At 38.2% G+C, this 16,845-nt stretch overlaps 1 protein-coding gene across 6 annotated transcripts in view; it reads left to right on the top strand.

The window, feature by feature from the left end:
- Positions 1–16,845, top strand: part of MYO1B (myosin IB) — a 136,273-nt gene that overhangs the window by 58,653 nt on the left and 60,775 nt on the right. For all 6 annotated transcript variants that reach the window (XM_032995199.2, XM_032995200.2, XM_042808556.1 and 3 more), the window contains one exon: positions 14,836–14,930. In XM_032995199.2, the coding sequence (XP_032851090.2) occupies positions 14,836–14,930 (95 nt within the window). The remainder of the gene's footprint in view (positions 1–14,835; positions 14,931–16,845) is intronic.

Raw genomic sequence — 16,845 nt, 5'->3', positions numbered from 1 at the left:
GACTATTTATGTAACTGTAATAGGAAGTTTACCACGCTTTTTAATTGTTTATTTTTCAACATTTTGTTAATCTTGCTGGTTTTGTCTTTATCTGCAAGGCAGGATCAGACTTGTCTCTGGCTTGACAGGGTAGAGTATGACATTTCAGTGTTCAAACAGTTCGCTGCTTGATTTATTTATGCAGTCCTTACACTTCTGTTCTGCTCTTTCAGTTGATGTAATTACTCTTTCAGCTGATGTAATTGCTGTTTTGCTTACCTTGTGGGTAAGCTAGACATGAGAGACAATCAAGCTGCCTATCTTGCTAATTTACATGGACTTCCACCAGTGAGAAAGGCAGCTGCTGGCATCTTTGAAGTGAAGGCAATAGGAAATAAATAGCTTATAGTACTATTTCTTTGCAACCATCTTGCTGTATCACTTTCCTACCAGTAACAGATTTGCTTTAAGGGACTGTGGAGTAGGTGCTTTCTTCCATTTCCTATCTTAACATTGGCTCCTGGCTACTAGCAGCTTTCCATCTCTGGGAGGTAGGGCGGCATGTGGATTTTTGTTCTCCTTTATGTTCTGAAGCACCTTAACTACTCACTTTACAAGAATCACGGATAATTTTAAGTTGAGGTACAAAATAGAAAGTAGCAACTGTACTTCTAACAGCGAGATACAGGCAAATGAGAGTTTAGAGTCAATGTGCATTTTTTTAGCTATACACTGAAGTATTTATGGTGAATAACTGGGACAGCAGGAAAATATCTGGAGAAGGCTTTTATCAGACATCTACTGAATTCCACTTAGACAATTTTCTGTATATTTCATTTATGTGTTACTAGTTATTTTAAGTCAAATATTTCTGAAGAGACAACAGTTTTGCATTAAAAGCTTTCCAGTTTATAGAGACTAAAACTTTTGCAGGCTACTCCTGAAAAGCAGCTTACCTTTATATAGGATACAAGCAGAAATGTATCAACCCGACGGCTATTAAAATGCAAGAATGAAGGGCATATTAATGTTCCCCATTTCAATGATCATCATATTAATAATTATTGGGATAAATCATTATCTAGTGTCCTTCATTGCCCCAGTATGTTTATTTTAACATTTCCTTTTCAGTCTGTCCTTTCCTTATCTTCATTTTCTTTAATTTTGGGGTGTTGATTATGGTGGTGTTTTGTTTTGTTAATGCCCTTCCTTGCCCCCTCCCCCCCCCCCCTTTTGTTCATCTTTCAGTATCCCTTTTTGACAGACCTTTTGTTCTTATTCCTAATAATTTCTGGCTTCTCCGGAGACTCAGTCTTTGGACTTGTTTATGTGCCTCAGTAGAGCACCTCTTTCAGAAGAGATTTGTAGAGGGAAGATGATTACTTCAGAGGTTAGTTGGCAAAATTAACCACTGAGTAGGGAAGGAACATCTATGGCTGACAGAAATCATAAATAGCAATTAGGGAGGACTGCAAGTACCTAACTGTTAAACCCATGTTAGGAATGAGTTGAAAGAAGAAGGGGAAAAAAACCTACAGAGAATGTTGAAATAATATTTTGGAAGGGGTCAGGCTTGCCACTTTCTTAACCTCTGTAGTGAGGCAGTACTGGATATGGTGTCTCCATGAACCTAAATCCCTCCAAGCATGTCGATGAAAAGGGCACGAAGCATCACACTTGCTTCAAGAGTCAGAAGGACTTCATGCCTGAGAAGAGCCTCTTCTATTGCAGGTGGCTGGCACACCACCCATGGGACACACAGTTTCCTAAAATTTACATTTGGTAGGAGATCTCAGAAGTCCTCCTGAGAAAACAGAGTTTTGAGGAAGGCAGTTGTGACATGGCCATATTGAAATGGCTCTGAAGAGCATTGTGGAAGAGATTTGTGATCTTGAAGGCTTAGGGTATAGAGCAAGGTTTCTCTTGCATAAAACAATAAATTTAGCTTTTTCCTGAAATTTGAGCAAGGCTATTTTAGTTGGTTTGGATAGCACATAATGCAGCCATCTCACCCCAGTGCTTCAGAGGTGAATATAGTCTTATTGACAAGAACAGTAGTTGCTTGTTTGCGGCCGGTATTAGATTGCACAAAATTTTGTAATCGTAATAATACAGGAACTGATTTATAGCAGGACATGTGGTTGTAAGGAGGCTCAAGAAATGCCCTCCAACACACCAAGAAGTATAAACAGCCTGGAAAAGCAGTGTGTAGAAGAATGTTGTGCCATCTTTTAATTTTTAAAATGGTCTGGAGTGACATTTAGACTGGATTCCAGAGTTCACTGGGATGAGCCTTTCCATTGGTTCTCTAAGGAGCGCTGCCTAAATTAAGGAATGAAAAGGCTCTTTAAATTATTTTTGTATGGCACTGGTGCTGTCATTCTTTGCTAAGTGTCCGGAACATGGGATTTCCAACACAGAAGCATAAGATGCTGTGTGTAGCCGTGGGCTGTAGTGCAGCTGGGGTGGAGCTGCCTGCACACAGGCTCACCCAGACATCAGGCGGCCTGGTGGCATGGAGGCCAGGTGGATTTTTGTGCTGTTGTGGCATTTAAACACTTCCTAGGCTAGGAAGGAGTATATATGTAGACTACAGGGGATATAAAAAGCATCAAGGCAAAACTGTTGCAAAATACTGGTCTCGCCCTCCAGCATCTCTCTCAGAAGCTACAGCAGCATCTGCTGCCATGACAAAATTACTCAAAAGCACCAGATCCACTGGCTCGCAAACAATTTCAGTCTCCACAGCCATACCAGTTGGCTGGGCCTTCAGTCACAGCTCCTGAAGTCCCACTGCCAGAGGTCCCTCTCTCTGGGCTGGACCCACCTGGCTCCAGCAGATCCTTCTCATCCATCAGTTTCTCATTTAGAGAGCTGTGTGTGGTCCTAGCCAACATTCACGTGTCCAGTGGACTTTTTCAAGAAGCTTGCAAAAAAATGCAAGAATCAGGCACCTTTAAAACATAGTGAGTTTGTAAAGGAAACACTTAACTTGAGATCTGTTCCAGATGCTTCTGTAAATCTATATTTGTTGTCATGGTGTATGGAGGAAAATAAGCATGAGGCATCCTTCATGAATTAACTGCTGGCCTAGAGCCTCAACAGAGTAACTTTGTTTTCAGAACTGTTTTCAAATATTTACTCATACCTCTGTACACAGCATACTTACACATTTTACTTCAGTCATGTTGGGGATCGAGAGTCAAATGATCTTAGTTACCTGTGATGATCTCTCTATTTTTTGCATGTGAGTGTATTTGTTACAGTCTGTGTTTATTTGTAAGCATAAAAAAGTTTGGGATTTGGCTAAATTGTTAGAGCAAGGATAATTTAAAAAAAAAAAAAAAAAAAAAGAAAAAAAAAAAAAAAGGCGCCTTAATATATATTGGATAGTTGGGAGATGTGTGTCAATGTTCCAGTAGTCTAAACTTTTTTTGCCAGATCCTATTTCTCTCATTTTCCTGGAATGTTCTGGCTGGTGTTCATATTATGCAGTTGATATTTTTAGGACATAAAATGCTGAGATTTTTTTTAAATTAATTTGCACTGTCACATAAAGTAGAATCCCTCTAACACACACAAAATGCTTGGGAATCCATTCAGTATGACTGAATTTTGTGAATGAAGTGGGCACATAATTAAATAAAGGAAAGGACCTGCAGTAACTCTTCAGTTTTGTAATTCAGTTCTCCAAATTTGTCAGTATATAACTGTTCTTTGTCTCTTCTCAACATTTCAAATACATCTCCTTCCAGCTCTTCATTTGTATGTCCAGGCTAGAACTATGATTGAGCCTTTTTTGTGCTGCTTAACAAAATTAAGTTCTTCCAATTAGAAAATTGACTGATGTTATGGTAGGACTTGCAAATAAAAGCATTTTTGAACACTTCACGAGGCTTTAAGTGTAACTTGATTTTTAAAAAGGGATCAGATAGCTTCATTTTTCTTTTTATGAGAATTTTAAGATTTTTTGCACCTGAAAAGAATGAGAAGTACTTATAGAAGGAGACGCTGCTGTGTTTCACTTCTTAAATGCAGACTGAAAAGTGAGGGCAGGTAGAGGCCCTTTCAGAAATGAGAGAAATACCATTTTATGGATTGTGTGTACATGGACAAGAATTTTCATTATGACTCTCCTGAACTGGCAGCATGGTACTCTCTTAAGATCTGGGATTTCAAATTGCAATTAAGAACAGCTGTCGTACTTTCATTGGAAGTGTCTCATTGTGTTTAATGGTTGTCTTTTTTTTTTTTTTTTTTAGCAATTTATAACACACCAGGAAATGCCCATCTGCTATGCTAGGAGCCTTTGTCATGATTTTAGATACAGCATAAACAAGGCTAATGCTCAAAGCCTTAAAAAAACCTCAGTAAAATTCCAACTCTTGTACCACCTTTAGTAGCAGAATGTATTCCATTCAATCTCTTTTTATCAACAACTTTATGCAAAAGCTTCTGATTTCTTCAACTCTGGGTGCATCATGGTTAATGCAGTTTGGATTTTTAAAGATAAACTTTTTTCATGTTATGAATCAGGAAATACACAGTCTTAATATTTACTGTCTAGCACACTGAATAATCTTTTACTTATGTTTTGAATAGATAAGAGAGCTGGGACTGGGGTTTACAAACAAAGGTCTGAACTACAAAGACAGTTTAATTGTCATCATTTGAGTAAATTAGTTCAAATCTGCATTTTTCTTGTATACACAATTTCCTTTTTATATACTACAGAAATGATTTTTAGTTGCTAAACCTTATGGAGTTTAAACTGCAACTGATAATTACTCCAAGATAATTCTTAGTGAGGATGTATCCACAGGACAAAAAAAAGGCATACAGTTGATATCATCCTCAAGTATCAGCAGGCCAACTAAGGACGTAGATGAAATACATTGCCCCCAGAAATAGTCCATGTGGGCTGAACTGAAGCCTAGTGTTTGAGCATATGAAGAAGGCTCTTCATTTCTTGCTTTGACCATTCACGGAAAGAAAATTTTGGATATATGTCTACAAATCTCATGCACAAACTTGAGCAAAAGCCATTTTATTGACTGGATAGACACGTTAGCTTGATGTTGTACCTGAGCTAAAAAGCTCTTGGAAGCTCAGTGCCTACTTTGTCCAGGGGTTCATGAGGGGTACTTTATTTGGAAAAGAGGGTTGGGAGGCAAAAAATAAGTTGTATAAGGCTTCTTAACAAACTACTTGGTTTATTAAGCAGACTTAAGAGTTACTTGAAAAATTTAAAAATTCAGTAACTCTTCTGAGTAAAGTAGCAACATACCGATGTAATTATAAATTGTTGATGTTGTCCTCAGCGGTTTTCTAGATAACCAAATAACTTTTATTTGCAGTTTTGTCACTGTTGTCTCTGACAAACTTGTGGGCAGTTGCATGCTAGCTTTTGTGTTACAGAGCCTAGACTTCAAATCTGATGATTAGCAACTTTAGCTTACAAATAGCTATGAGGTTGTGATAGTACTCCTACTTCTCCAGTATTGTAATATGAATTTGGTGGACTGCTTGGCATTTTTTGTGATGGCAAACAGTTGCCTTCCATTACAGTCTAACAGTACAGTACTAACACATGGCTGATATTTCTTTACCCATCTCACCATGCAGAGCTATGAAGTCATTCCAAGATGTATATTTGTATGTGAGATGCTATTGTCCTGTGGGATGAGACCTTTGAAAGTGTGCCTCTTTCTGTGAAGTGAGTATGTGAAACTGGACACCTCACTTCACTGTTTGTCTTCCCCTGAGTACTGGAACATGTTTAATTACTTTAGAATAAGGGAATAAATTTAATTTTCATTCTCCAGTTAGCAGAGTAGAGCAAGCTTGTCTGAGAGTATTGATACTCCTGCAGTAAAATTATTTGCAGTGAGAGAAGTCCTTGTGTGAACATGTGGTAGCAATGCGTGCTTATTGTGGAATCCAAAACTTGACTTGCCATATATCTGCTCTCACTGCATCACAAGGAAATTACTTATTGCTACCTTTTGACTTCAGGATGACGCTTCTTAGGGCTGAAAATAAAACCAGAGTTTTCTTTTTGCTAAAGCAGGAGTATATTTTTTTGAGGCAGCAACATGGAACACTGCCTGTTTGCTAAACATTTTTCCATGTGAAATCATAAGGGCAGCACTCCCCTCTCCTCTGCCTCAGGAAAACCCTGCAACCAGTGCCAGCCTTATCGTGGTTTCATTGGTGAGATCAAGTCGCTGGCATTTTTACATGGAGCATCTGTGCTCTGCCACTGATTCATACAAGCTCAAACTGTAAGGACCAAAGGTACATCCTATTTTAAAAATAAATAAAAAAAGGTTAAAAAGTGACTAACAGTATATCCCCATCTGTACAGGAAAAGCTAAGCTATAATGACCATTGTTCCTCTAACAGGATTATATAGTCTTTTCTTCTAAGTATTTCACTTCACTTTCCACTCTGGGCCTGGGTTTTGTTTTATTTTTTTTTTTAAATAGCTATGGATAAATGTAAGGACCTGTGTTTAGCTACAAGCAGTGTTTTTAAAATGAGGAATAATTGTTCCTCAGTGTTTTATTTTGATGGAATATGTATTATGCTCAGCCACTTAAGATGAATTACAGTTTTATTTGCAGATTTTACTTTTAGTGTGCTGTTCACACAGTGCAGCAGCATACTCAAAGTATGTCTTGTTCTGCAGAAAAAGATTTATTTTATGTAAAATTTGGTTGAAGCTGGTATGAACTGAACACATGTGTTTGACCATCAAACATCTCTAATTTTCAGACACATGTTGTATTAGGTACAGAAACTAATTCAGTTTTCTGTAAAATATTGAGAGTTTGGATATTTTAGCACAGAAAGGTAACAACTGTTTTTCCCCTGGTCCCTCTTTTCCTCCCTGTCCCACCAACCATTCATTTCCCCATACGTGCAAGAGGTCAGAGGTGCAATTCAAATCTGCTAGTATGTAGATGAAATAGTAAATTGAGATTTAAAAAAAAAAAATTCTATCCTCTAGTTAAACTCTCACAGAAGTCGAGCAAAATCAGTTTGCACCTCTCTTTCCTTACTGTCCCATTCAACTATCTGACTCCTTGCTATTTCATATGAACTGGGGAATGTGCTTGTTTATGGAATAAATCCCAATTTTTACAAACCCAACCTCAGGGGCTGCAAAGCTTCACAAGGTCCATGGAGAAATGTGAGTCTCTTGGCACCGGCATTTCTGGTGTGCCATGAAACTGCTTCCCTCTCAGGCGGCCACATGCTTTTTTAGTGCAGTCAGGCTGACAGTTGGAAAAGCCTGGAGCTTCTTACAGAAAATACGGCTACCAAAAACGTTCAGTGTATGCTTTTGCAGTAAACCCACTGATTGTAAGGAGTGTTGACTGTTTTAGTCAGTCATTAAGCATGCAAGTGCTGATTTATGTTAGGAAACAAACTACATCTAATTCAATAAGTTTTTAAATAAAACAATAGAGAAAACTTCCTGTACTTCCCTTCAAGGATATCATGGCCCAGTAAAGTGATTATTTTCTGTAAACAGAAATGCCTTTTCCCCCAAGAAACATAAAATCTTTGCAGTGCGTGTTACAGCAAACTGCCTTGTTGCGTGGGTCTGTGCGAGGCCAGCTGTGTCCTTTTGTGTGGTGGTGCAGGAGCTGCTTGGCCACCTTCCCTAATGCAGCCTGGTGCCTGGGGCGAGAGGTCGTTTTGGTTACAGACTCATCTGGTTAATGCTGTGCCTTGGCAGTGGCAGTTACTCGTTCATGTTAGACCCACGGGCCGAGTATTAATATGGGTGAGGAGGTGATGGTTATGTGGCATCCAGCTGGCTGATGTCATTTCAAGGAATGGGACTAGTCAAAGGGGAATCCAAGCCAAGCTGCTCTTCTGAAAAGCTCATGACATGGAGATACTTGTTTCCCGCCCCCTGCCTTGGTTTATGTATATATTCATTTCAGGTGACAACAGGAACCTGCTCCAAATCAGAGTTCACTATTTTAATTTCCTTCTTTAGTCGAAGAAGTCATGAGTTATACCCGTTGCATGCCTGCAGGTGTTTATGGTGTGTCCCGCTGGCACCGGTCCATGTTAGCCCAATTTGGTACACCTGAGTGGGCTTTCCAGGGTTAACGTGTTACCAGGACAGGAGATGGACCTGTCAGCTCCGTTACCTGCAGCACCAAAGCTCAGCCCGCTGCTCTGCTCCGCCACCATAGTACATTACTTTGGAGGACCCAACCTTGGACCCATGCCCAGGTCACTCCCCTGACACCGCCAGGTGTACCTCACTGCCAGCTCACCGGGCTGAGCCACCCAATGCAATGTGGACATGCTTACTGGGGTTGATACTGTTTGCTACAGTTTAGAGAGAGGATTCATTTTGTGGTCTGGATTAGAAAGTGACATGGTCATCCTCAGTTTCAGAGATCCTGTTTTGTACCAGTTGAAGGAAAATAATGTAGCAGCTGGTTCCTGGGCTCCTCCTAAAAGGTGTTTCTTGTTTTCCATCATACTAATGTGCAGCTCTTAAAGAGTTGTTGAAATAGGCAGAAAATCATAGGCTGTGTTTTTGGCTTTTCTGTACCGTTCTGGGAAAAGAACACTGTTGGTTTTCAAAAAAATACATTTTTTTTTTTTTTGACTGTCAGTCAGTAAAAAGGAAGTGATCTAAACTGATAAAGCCTCCCACTTGCTTGGAGGGGAAATGTGTGCCATCCTGTGCGAGGGAAAAGAGTCGGGGACAGGCTGGTCTATGGTGAGCTGTGGCATTGCACAGGCCTGGTATTTGGGCAAGAAGCAGCGGCTGGACCTCTCTGCAGGGAGGTTTTTGAGGCAAAGTCCATAGAACATGTCTGAAATATGCTTCATCCTGAGAAATGCAAGATTTTCAGAGAGAACATTTTCTTCTTTTTGTCCAGACCTCAGAATATTGGCCTGAATCAACTCTTCTGCTAAACCTGCAGTGTGTATATGAGCATCAGAGGCTATATTATATTCCCAGTCTACTGGAACAGAAAATAAATCTCTCTGGCTTAATATTAGGCTGTGTTTTAAAGTGTTTTACTCTTGAAAATCAAGAATGGCTTTGTCTGTCCTCTCTCCCTTCCATATATTATGGCTGTTTCTTACGAATCGAATGGGCTGATTTTCACAGTTTTGGGCTTTATTCTGCGTCTAATTATGTCACAGTTCCTAGCATGAATAACAAAGTGGGGAAGCATACACAGGAGGTACTCTTCTGCTGTATCTATTAGCCACATAGTATTGTTGATAGAACAGGTTTCTGTGCTTACCAGGAAAATAAAATTGGAGAATATGAATGGGAGAAAAGGCTTTCCATCTGTCTTAGCACACCTCTTTATCTTGGTGTTTAAACTTGTTTTATTTTTTCCTGATTGGCATTTCTCAAAGAGCAGCTGCTTGCCTGTGAAGGTCTATCCTACCCCATGCTCCATCAATTTAGCTGTTACTTTATTCACTTCAATGGCAGGCTAATCAACCTTTTCTTTTCAAGTGTGTCAAAGTGCTGAACATGAGACAATTTGTAATTATAGAAAATGAAAGTACACTTTTTATCCTTAGGGCAGTTAGATTAAATGATTCTGCACTGTGAACTAATATTATAAATAATCTCTTACGGTTGTTTTTCCTGAATGGTGAATTTTCCACTGAGCTTCAATGGGCAGGGGGAACATATATAGCAAATAGTGATGATTTACAACATAAAACCTCAAAGCACGTTACCCTAGGTTATTAGGAATTTTTATGCCCATACAAAATGTGATTCTGATGTTTTCCCACTGCATATTGTGAGAGGAAGAAATCATTTGTTTGCTGTTACCCTGTTACAGAGCACTTGTGTGCATTCAGAAAAAAAAGAAATCTAAATAATGTTCTTAATTAAACGTGAAAGAATTAATATAAGTTACATTTTATGTAAAATTTTCATTAAAAATGTATGTAGAATTTACATTTTACTGCTATTCTTTTTAGTCCAGCATGGTATATAGTTTTTGATAAGCACTGGTATCCTGACAGTGTGTTTAAACACAGTTGAGCCGAAATGAAGAGGTACCAGGGCTCTGCTTCGTGGGGAAGTGGAATGGTCAAGAAGAGAGGTTTTCTGAATTTCCTCTGAAAGTAGCAAATGAGTTGGCAGTTGCAAGCCAAGATTAAGCAATAGCTGTTTTAAAACAGGGACTGAGACTCTCGGAACCAAAGCAAGAGTGGGTGAAGATGGGATGAAGGGAATTGGTTCTATTAGTGGATGAGAAAAGCAATTGGAGGGGGTTTAAGATAGTGTTAACTAATTACTGTTAATTGAGAATGCTAAGAGAAGTGAGAGGAAGAATGAAAATGAGAGCAGAAAGAAGTACCCAGAGCTGGCAAATTCTGATCCTTGTGATTTTGCCTTAAAGGAAAAAGGTTGTAGAAAAGAAGATCTGCTCTCCTGAGCTGCATTTATGACAATGAGAGCAAGGTTTTTACCCCGGTGTAATTGTGGGTGCAATCTTGAGCGTTCAAATGAACCACTAGCAGTTGATGCTCATTTTGGAGTGGGTGGGAACCTTGCTCCTGTCTCTTCCTGACCCCAGCGTTTTGTTAGAGGGCAGAGATGCTGCTGTGCTGCTGAAAATTGCTGGAGCCCTTTGGAAAAATCCCCCTTGGAGGCCTATCTGCTGTTTCTCTTTGTTAGGATGTTTGGGTTAGGACTTTGTGACAGATCTGGCCATCTGGAGCTGTGTGGCTGAAAAAGCCATGCTATAAAAAGCAGAGCCTTCTTATTGAGCTAGGTGTGGGTGGCGTTTTGATTTCAAATTGCTTCTATACATAAACCTTAGCTAAAAGAGAACTTCAGTAAATATTTCTGTGTTTGTTGTGGTGAAAGAATGTTGTCGTCTTTCATAAAAACCTAAAAATCAAAGGAGAGCTTATTATAAGGTATGGTAAATGACACTGCTGACACACTCACCAACTAATTCAAAACACATGGTTTATAGCTGCTTTTTAAACTACAAACTATTCTAAAATTTTACTTAGGCTCTGTAATTGTGAGGTGGCTAAAAGAGTGGTATGTGGTTTAAACCTATAGTAGCAAATGGTGAGCCATGCCTCTTAATGTTGCTAAAAGAAGAAGAATAGGATTCCTTGTGATCTCTGTATCATTAAAATGTGTTAAACTAAAATGACCTTAAAATAAATTATTTTATATGTTTGTAACAAATAGGGAATAGCATGAAATTATATTTTTTGAACAAATAGAGTTTGGATCAAAAGACTCAAAGTTTCATTTTTTAATCGTTTTTTTTTTTTTTTTTTTTTTTAATTTATTTTATTTTTATTTACAGATATAGAAGGTGATAATACATAGAAAGGACTGTGAGATGTAATGGTGTGCCATGAAAGTCGACATGACAAATTAATAGATCTGTCTTTTTCTTTGAGATAAAGATCTTTGTTCTGGCTCTGACATAAATGTGTCTAATGCTGTTTATAAAGTGTCAGAAAGACAAAAAAAAATCTTAGTTATTTAAATACGCTCTTGATTATGCCTCCTCCAGCTGAGTTGTTGGAGCAGTGATTGAAATGTAGAGGTAAATTTTAGAACACTTCTAGGTAACTTCTGATAAGTGCATATGCAAAAGTTCTTTCAAAATGAGTTGACTTATTTTTTCTTTTGTCTGTGGTAGATAATATTTGATATGCTTGTGAAATATTAGGCTTGCTGGATTGTGTAGATTGGAGGAAAAGTTAATGTATGCCAAGCGTCTCTGACTAGATTGGCTAAAACCAGAACTGGAGGAAATCCCACTCTCTTGTCCAACTCCAGAGGTCTCATTGCAGTATTAGACTCTCAGTTACTCTACTGAGGGAGGAGAAAAATCATGATTTGGTCTTTTTAACTATGCGGTGCAGGCAGAGTTAATAAATAAATCAAGCAGTAAAATATATTTTGACAGGGGCTGTTGGGAAACTAAAATTCAGTGTATTAGAAAAGATGAATGGTTACTAAGCTGATTAACTTATAACTCAGTATATCAACAGAGAGAATACTTTCTCTGTGCTTTAAACTGACTTCATTTTCCAGTGTGAAACTACTGCCAAGAAAGTTGTTTCAACAGTGAAATACTAGGTATTTGATGGCTGAGATTGTTTAAAAGACAGCGGGCACAGAATGAGCCATCTAGTCTGTAGGTTTGAGAGGCATCTCAGAGTCTTGCCTTCCTGCTGAAAGCTGGTTTCCTGAATCAAACCCGTGGAAACCACGGCATTAGTATTAATGTTCTCTCCCATGGCCCATGTGAGGCCCACTTTTATTTCTTTCCTCTTCATTCTGCTGTTTGGTTTTTTTTTGTTTTGTTCCCCCCCCCCCGCCCCATGCAAAGAGGAGTGTAGCATGGGCTGGAGTAAGCTTTTCAGAGTGCTGCACATTGTACTCTTCAATTTAGAAGTATATCTGCAACAGCGTTCAACAAGTATTATTCATTTCCTAACTATGTCCTGTAAGAGAGTCTGGTAAAGTGTTACTGCTACTGTAGTTTGGATTCTGGACAGTAAAGCGGATGCCAGAAATTGTGTCATAGTCTCTCAGCAGCAGCAGAGTATTATCATTTTTTGCTAGTTCTCCAGCATGTTGATCACATCACAAATTGACTTTGCTGTAATGCTAAAAATGTTACAGCCTGCTACTTTCTTGTAAACACATTTTCACCTCCAGTTGAACTACTGAGTTCAAATGCTTCAATCACCATAGCAGTATTAAGTTTTGAGAGATTAGTCTTAATTCAGGTTCAATGGTATGTGTATCAAAAGGAGTTAATGACCTTTGATAGTGCTTAAGTGGATGGCCCAACCACCTGTGCAAAGAGAAGAATTGTAATTTAGTGCCTTAGACAATGTGAGTTGGCGAGAAAAGCTGTGAGAGGTGGGGCCCTGGGTTGGTCATGCAACTGGACAGTTAGATGTGCTGCTGGAGAGAGGAGGACAAGGAAAGCACAAAGAGGGGAAATCAATGTCCTGAGCATCATAGGCAGGAGCTAGGGAGGGAACGTAAGGTGTGATTATTTAGTAGTAAGCCATAAGGTATTTCATTTACCTGTTTTCCAGCCTTTTCAGAATACCACTCACTTGGTATGCTGGTCTCTTACAGCATAGCTGAGCTGATAACATGATGCAACCATAAAAACAAACAACCAAACAAAACCAAAACCCAAGTAAGCAAATATGAGATGAGTCTAATACTGATGAGAGATGAAGAAGTATAAATGGTGTTTCACATGCATGTGGTGATTAAATTGGAGACAGTATAACACGCTCTCTGTAAAATTTTTGGGGAGAGAATCCAGAAAGAAGTGTCTGAGCTAAGAGGCAGTGGTAGCAAAGAAGAAATAAGCATGAACTAATTTGAGTACATTTAGCTTTACTATCTCAAGCTTTTAAGCTGCAGCAATAGGAGCCTTTGGAAAAGGCTCTGTGTGGCTCTCACTACTCGCATTGTGGTGTCCATGCTACCCCTAACTAGTTTCATGACAAAGAGCTTGCTTATCTATAATGGGGCTGTGGGTGCCTGTAAAAGCACTATATGGCTACATTATTCAAAACAAATACTTGATCTATTTGTAGTTACCAGCTGAAGGTGAAGGTACTGAACTGTCATAAAATAAAGAATCAGGTTTCTAAAAGGTGCATTGAACCTGCAATGATTATGCATTTTATGTTGGCCTGAGAGTTCACTTCTTATTTCATAATAGACAATAATAAACAATATCCACTTTTAAGTACATACAAACACTACGTATTTTACTAGGTGCAGTAATCTAACAAAGCTCTTGATCTGTTGAATGGATGTTTATTTCATGTAAAAATATGCCATGTTTGGCTATCAGATTTTTTCTTTGTGTAATGCAAGTGCGCCTTTATTTGGGTTTTACTTTTATGTTCTTTTTCAGGTATTACTTGCTCAGGTTTTCCCAAAAGATTCTAATGCTCAGTTTCCAGAGCCCTTTATTTCATGAACTGAAAATGCAGTTGAAACAAAATCAATATTACTTTTTCTCTGTCTCAAAATTACTGCTAAGGAAAACTAAATATAAGTAACACATCTGCATTTCTCCAAAATACATGTTGCATGGCAACAAAGCACCTCTGGATTCAAATGGCAGCCCGGTAGTTTTAGGGTCATGACGTTCTGAGCTCCATGGAAAGACATTTGTGGTACAGGAAAGCTGTTGATTCTTACTATATTCTTTCATTTCACTACATGGCAATGCCTTTACTGAGTTAAGAACACATTTATTGGGAGACACTTCTGCATATTATGCAAAAGACCAGCAATACCTGAATTCTTAAAATGCTCAATATTTTATAAGGTTCTGTGACTTCTTCATACTTTTCAGAGTGGAAATTACAGGTTAGGGTATTGTTAGAGCTCAGGATTCTCCTGTTTCCTTTTTCTTAAATGTCTTCAGACAGCAGAACACATCCTGTCAATGCATTGACATTTTGTTCAACAAAGAAAGCTGCCTAAATTTCCCTGGAATTTTGTGAATTTGTTTTGAGCTTGCTATCTTTAGAAAAACTAAGAGATTTTGCTTGCTTGTTCCTGGAGAATGTCTAAATAAGCCACTGAGAAAAAGTATCCATTTTACTTCTGTGGGTCTTTATATTCTGAAAAGTGAATGCTTCACCACTTACAGAAAATTAGGACTTGGAGTTTTTTGGTGTGTTTTTTGTTTGTTTGTTTGTTTGTTTGTTTTGTTTTGTTTTTTTTCCCCCTGCCTGGATGAAGGACAGGTTGTAGTTATTGTTGGTATTTGTTTTATCTCATTTTTCAGTTGACTCTTTCTTACTTTGCAGCTTTGCTCTGTCAGATGAAGCATACAGATCTTTAAGAGACCAGGACAAAGACCAGTGTATCCTTATTACAGGAGAGAGTGGAGCTGGAAAAACAGGTAATAAGCAATTTTGATCTTATTCAGAAACATTCAGAGTTACTCAGTCTTGCAGTCTGTAAGAGCTGAGAGATAGCAATATGCTTTTGTATTTGGCGCTTGTGGAAGGTGAATGCTGTCATGCTTGTTGATGTAGGTATGAATTTACATAACTTGTGTTTTTTCACATCGTCACCATGGTGCAGTCATATCACATGTTAATACAGCATCCTCATCAGTATGCAAAGTCATACTAAAGTAGTGCTGGTTTGGGATAGTGTGTTGCAAGGGTCAGAGAACTTCGAGGCTCTCTCTGTGGGAAACATGAAGAAAACTGAATGCTCCTGGTCTTCTAGACTGGAAGACACTCCTTTGATATGTTTGCATGTCTTTTAATAAATATATACATTTAAACTGTATTATGCCATTTATCCAAGGAAAACAAATAATAGTAGCTGATTACCTTGGAAATTTCATCAGTCTTTTGCATGCTGTGCTCAGCTGCAATTCTAAGATTGGCTTGTGTACCAGAACACCATGTTTCTCAGGAAAAGCTGAAACTGCCTTGAAAATGACTGCTAATTTTTGAACTGGAATGGTAGAAATCAAGAGAGGATGTAGAACATTTTAGGTAGACCTTAAAGAAGAAAGAAGCCAGTTATTTTCTGAAATAACAATTTTAAACAGAGCTGACTTGCAAAAGAGACAGTGGGTAGGAAAGCATACATCTGTTTCCATGTAATTTAAAAGTTTTATTCCTTTGAATCTGAGAAAACGTGGAGCTTTGTATGCTTATACTAGGAAGACTTAAAGTGGGTAACAAGAGCTTGCTTTCCAAGCCTTTTGTGAAAAAGTGTGGGCTTCATCTTTGTTTTTCTTTGTCCAACTAGAGGCATCTAATTGAGAGGTCTTGAAATCTTGTAATATAATCCTTTTTTTTCAGTTCAATAATGTGAAAATGCGTATATGTTCAGTAAAGTAAAAATGTATAGTAAAATAATCAAGTTCTTATTAACGTGATTGCTAGGGATACTGTCTAGGAGTTCAGACTTTAGGAAGGAGTTCTGTAGTGGCATTGTTTAATGTCTTGATTTCCTCAGGAACTGTGAATTATCAAGCACCTCATACAACTGAGGTCCACCTTTTATTCATTTATTTATTCTGTTGAAAGTTGTAGCAGTGGTTGAGTTTCTGAAAGTCTCTATTTGTAGAGAATATTCTGGTAGATTCATATTTGTATAGAGATTTTGACTGTTCTGTAATTTTCATAGCTATATGGGACTTAATATGAATTATTACTTCTTTATAAAGGTAAGTACAGAATAATATAGGGTTTGAAGTTCAAGTCAGTAATCGACTTGGAATCAGTGCTATTCTCTCACTAACATTTGATGTAACTACTGTTGATGAAATGGGGCTATGGAGGAAGTTCCTGGAGTTGAGGAAGCCAACTTGTTAGTACAGGACCTATATAACTCTGTTTTAGATTTTTAGTAGCCAGAACGTTTGGCATGTTTGGGCCGGAAGAATTGAAACTGAAATCAGTTGGGTTTATTTATTTACTTCAAATGTTGTTCTTGTTTCACTGCATGTTTATATTGCTAATCATTAGAAACCTTGTGCAAGAAAACATGCTGCATTACCAGAACAAGTGCTGTATTTAAATGTTTTGAGATGTTAAGGTGATGGTTTCCTTCATGGTGTCTTTATTGGACCAAAGTTCCTAAGAAAAGAAGGGGCCTTTATTTCCTTTTCTCTGTTCAAAGCCTGTCTTGAAGTCGTTCTGTGTTGTCTTAATGCATATTATTTTATAATACCTTATTTGCTGCTTCAGTCCTTTCTTCTCTCAGTGATTAAGTGGCTCTATTGAAAGATGTTGACTGTTTTAGGAAATATTTAAAATCAAATAATTTGGCAATTCCAAACTCTGAAGGGA

The sequence above is a fragment of the Tyto alba genome, unplaced genomic scaffold, assembly GCF_018691265.1.
Source record: "Tyto alba isolate M040663 unplaced genomic scaffold, T.alba_DEE_v4.0 Super-Scaffold_7, whole genome shotgun sequence".
NCBI lineage: Eukaryota > Metazoa > Chordata > Aves > Strigiformes > Tytonidae > Tyto > Tyto alba.
The sequence above is the reverse complement of the archived record's forward strand: the minus strand, read 5'-3'. Positions and strand labels throughout refer to the sequence as shown.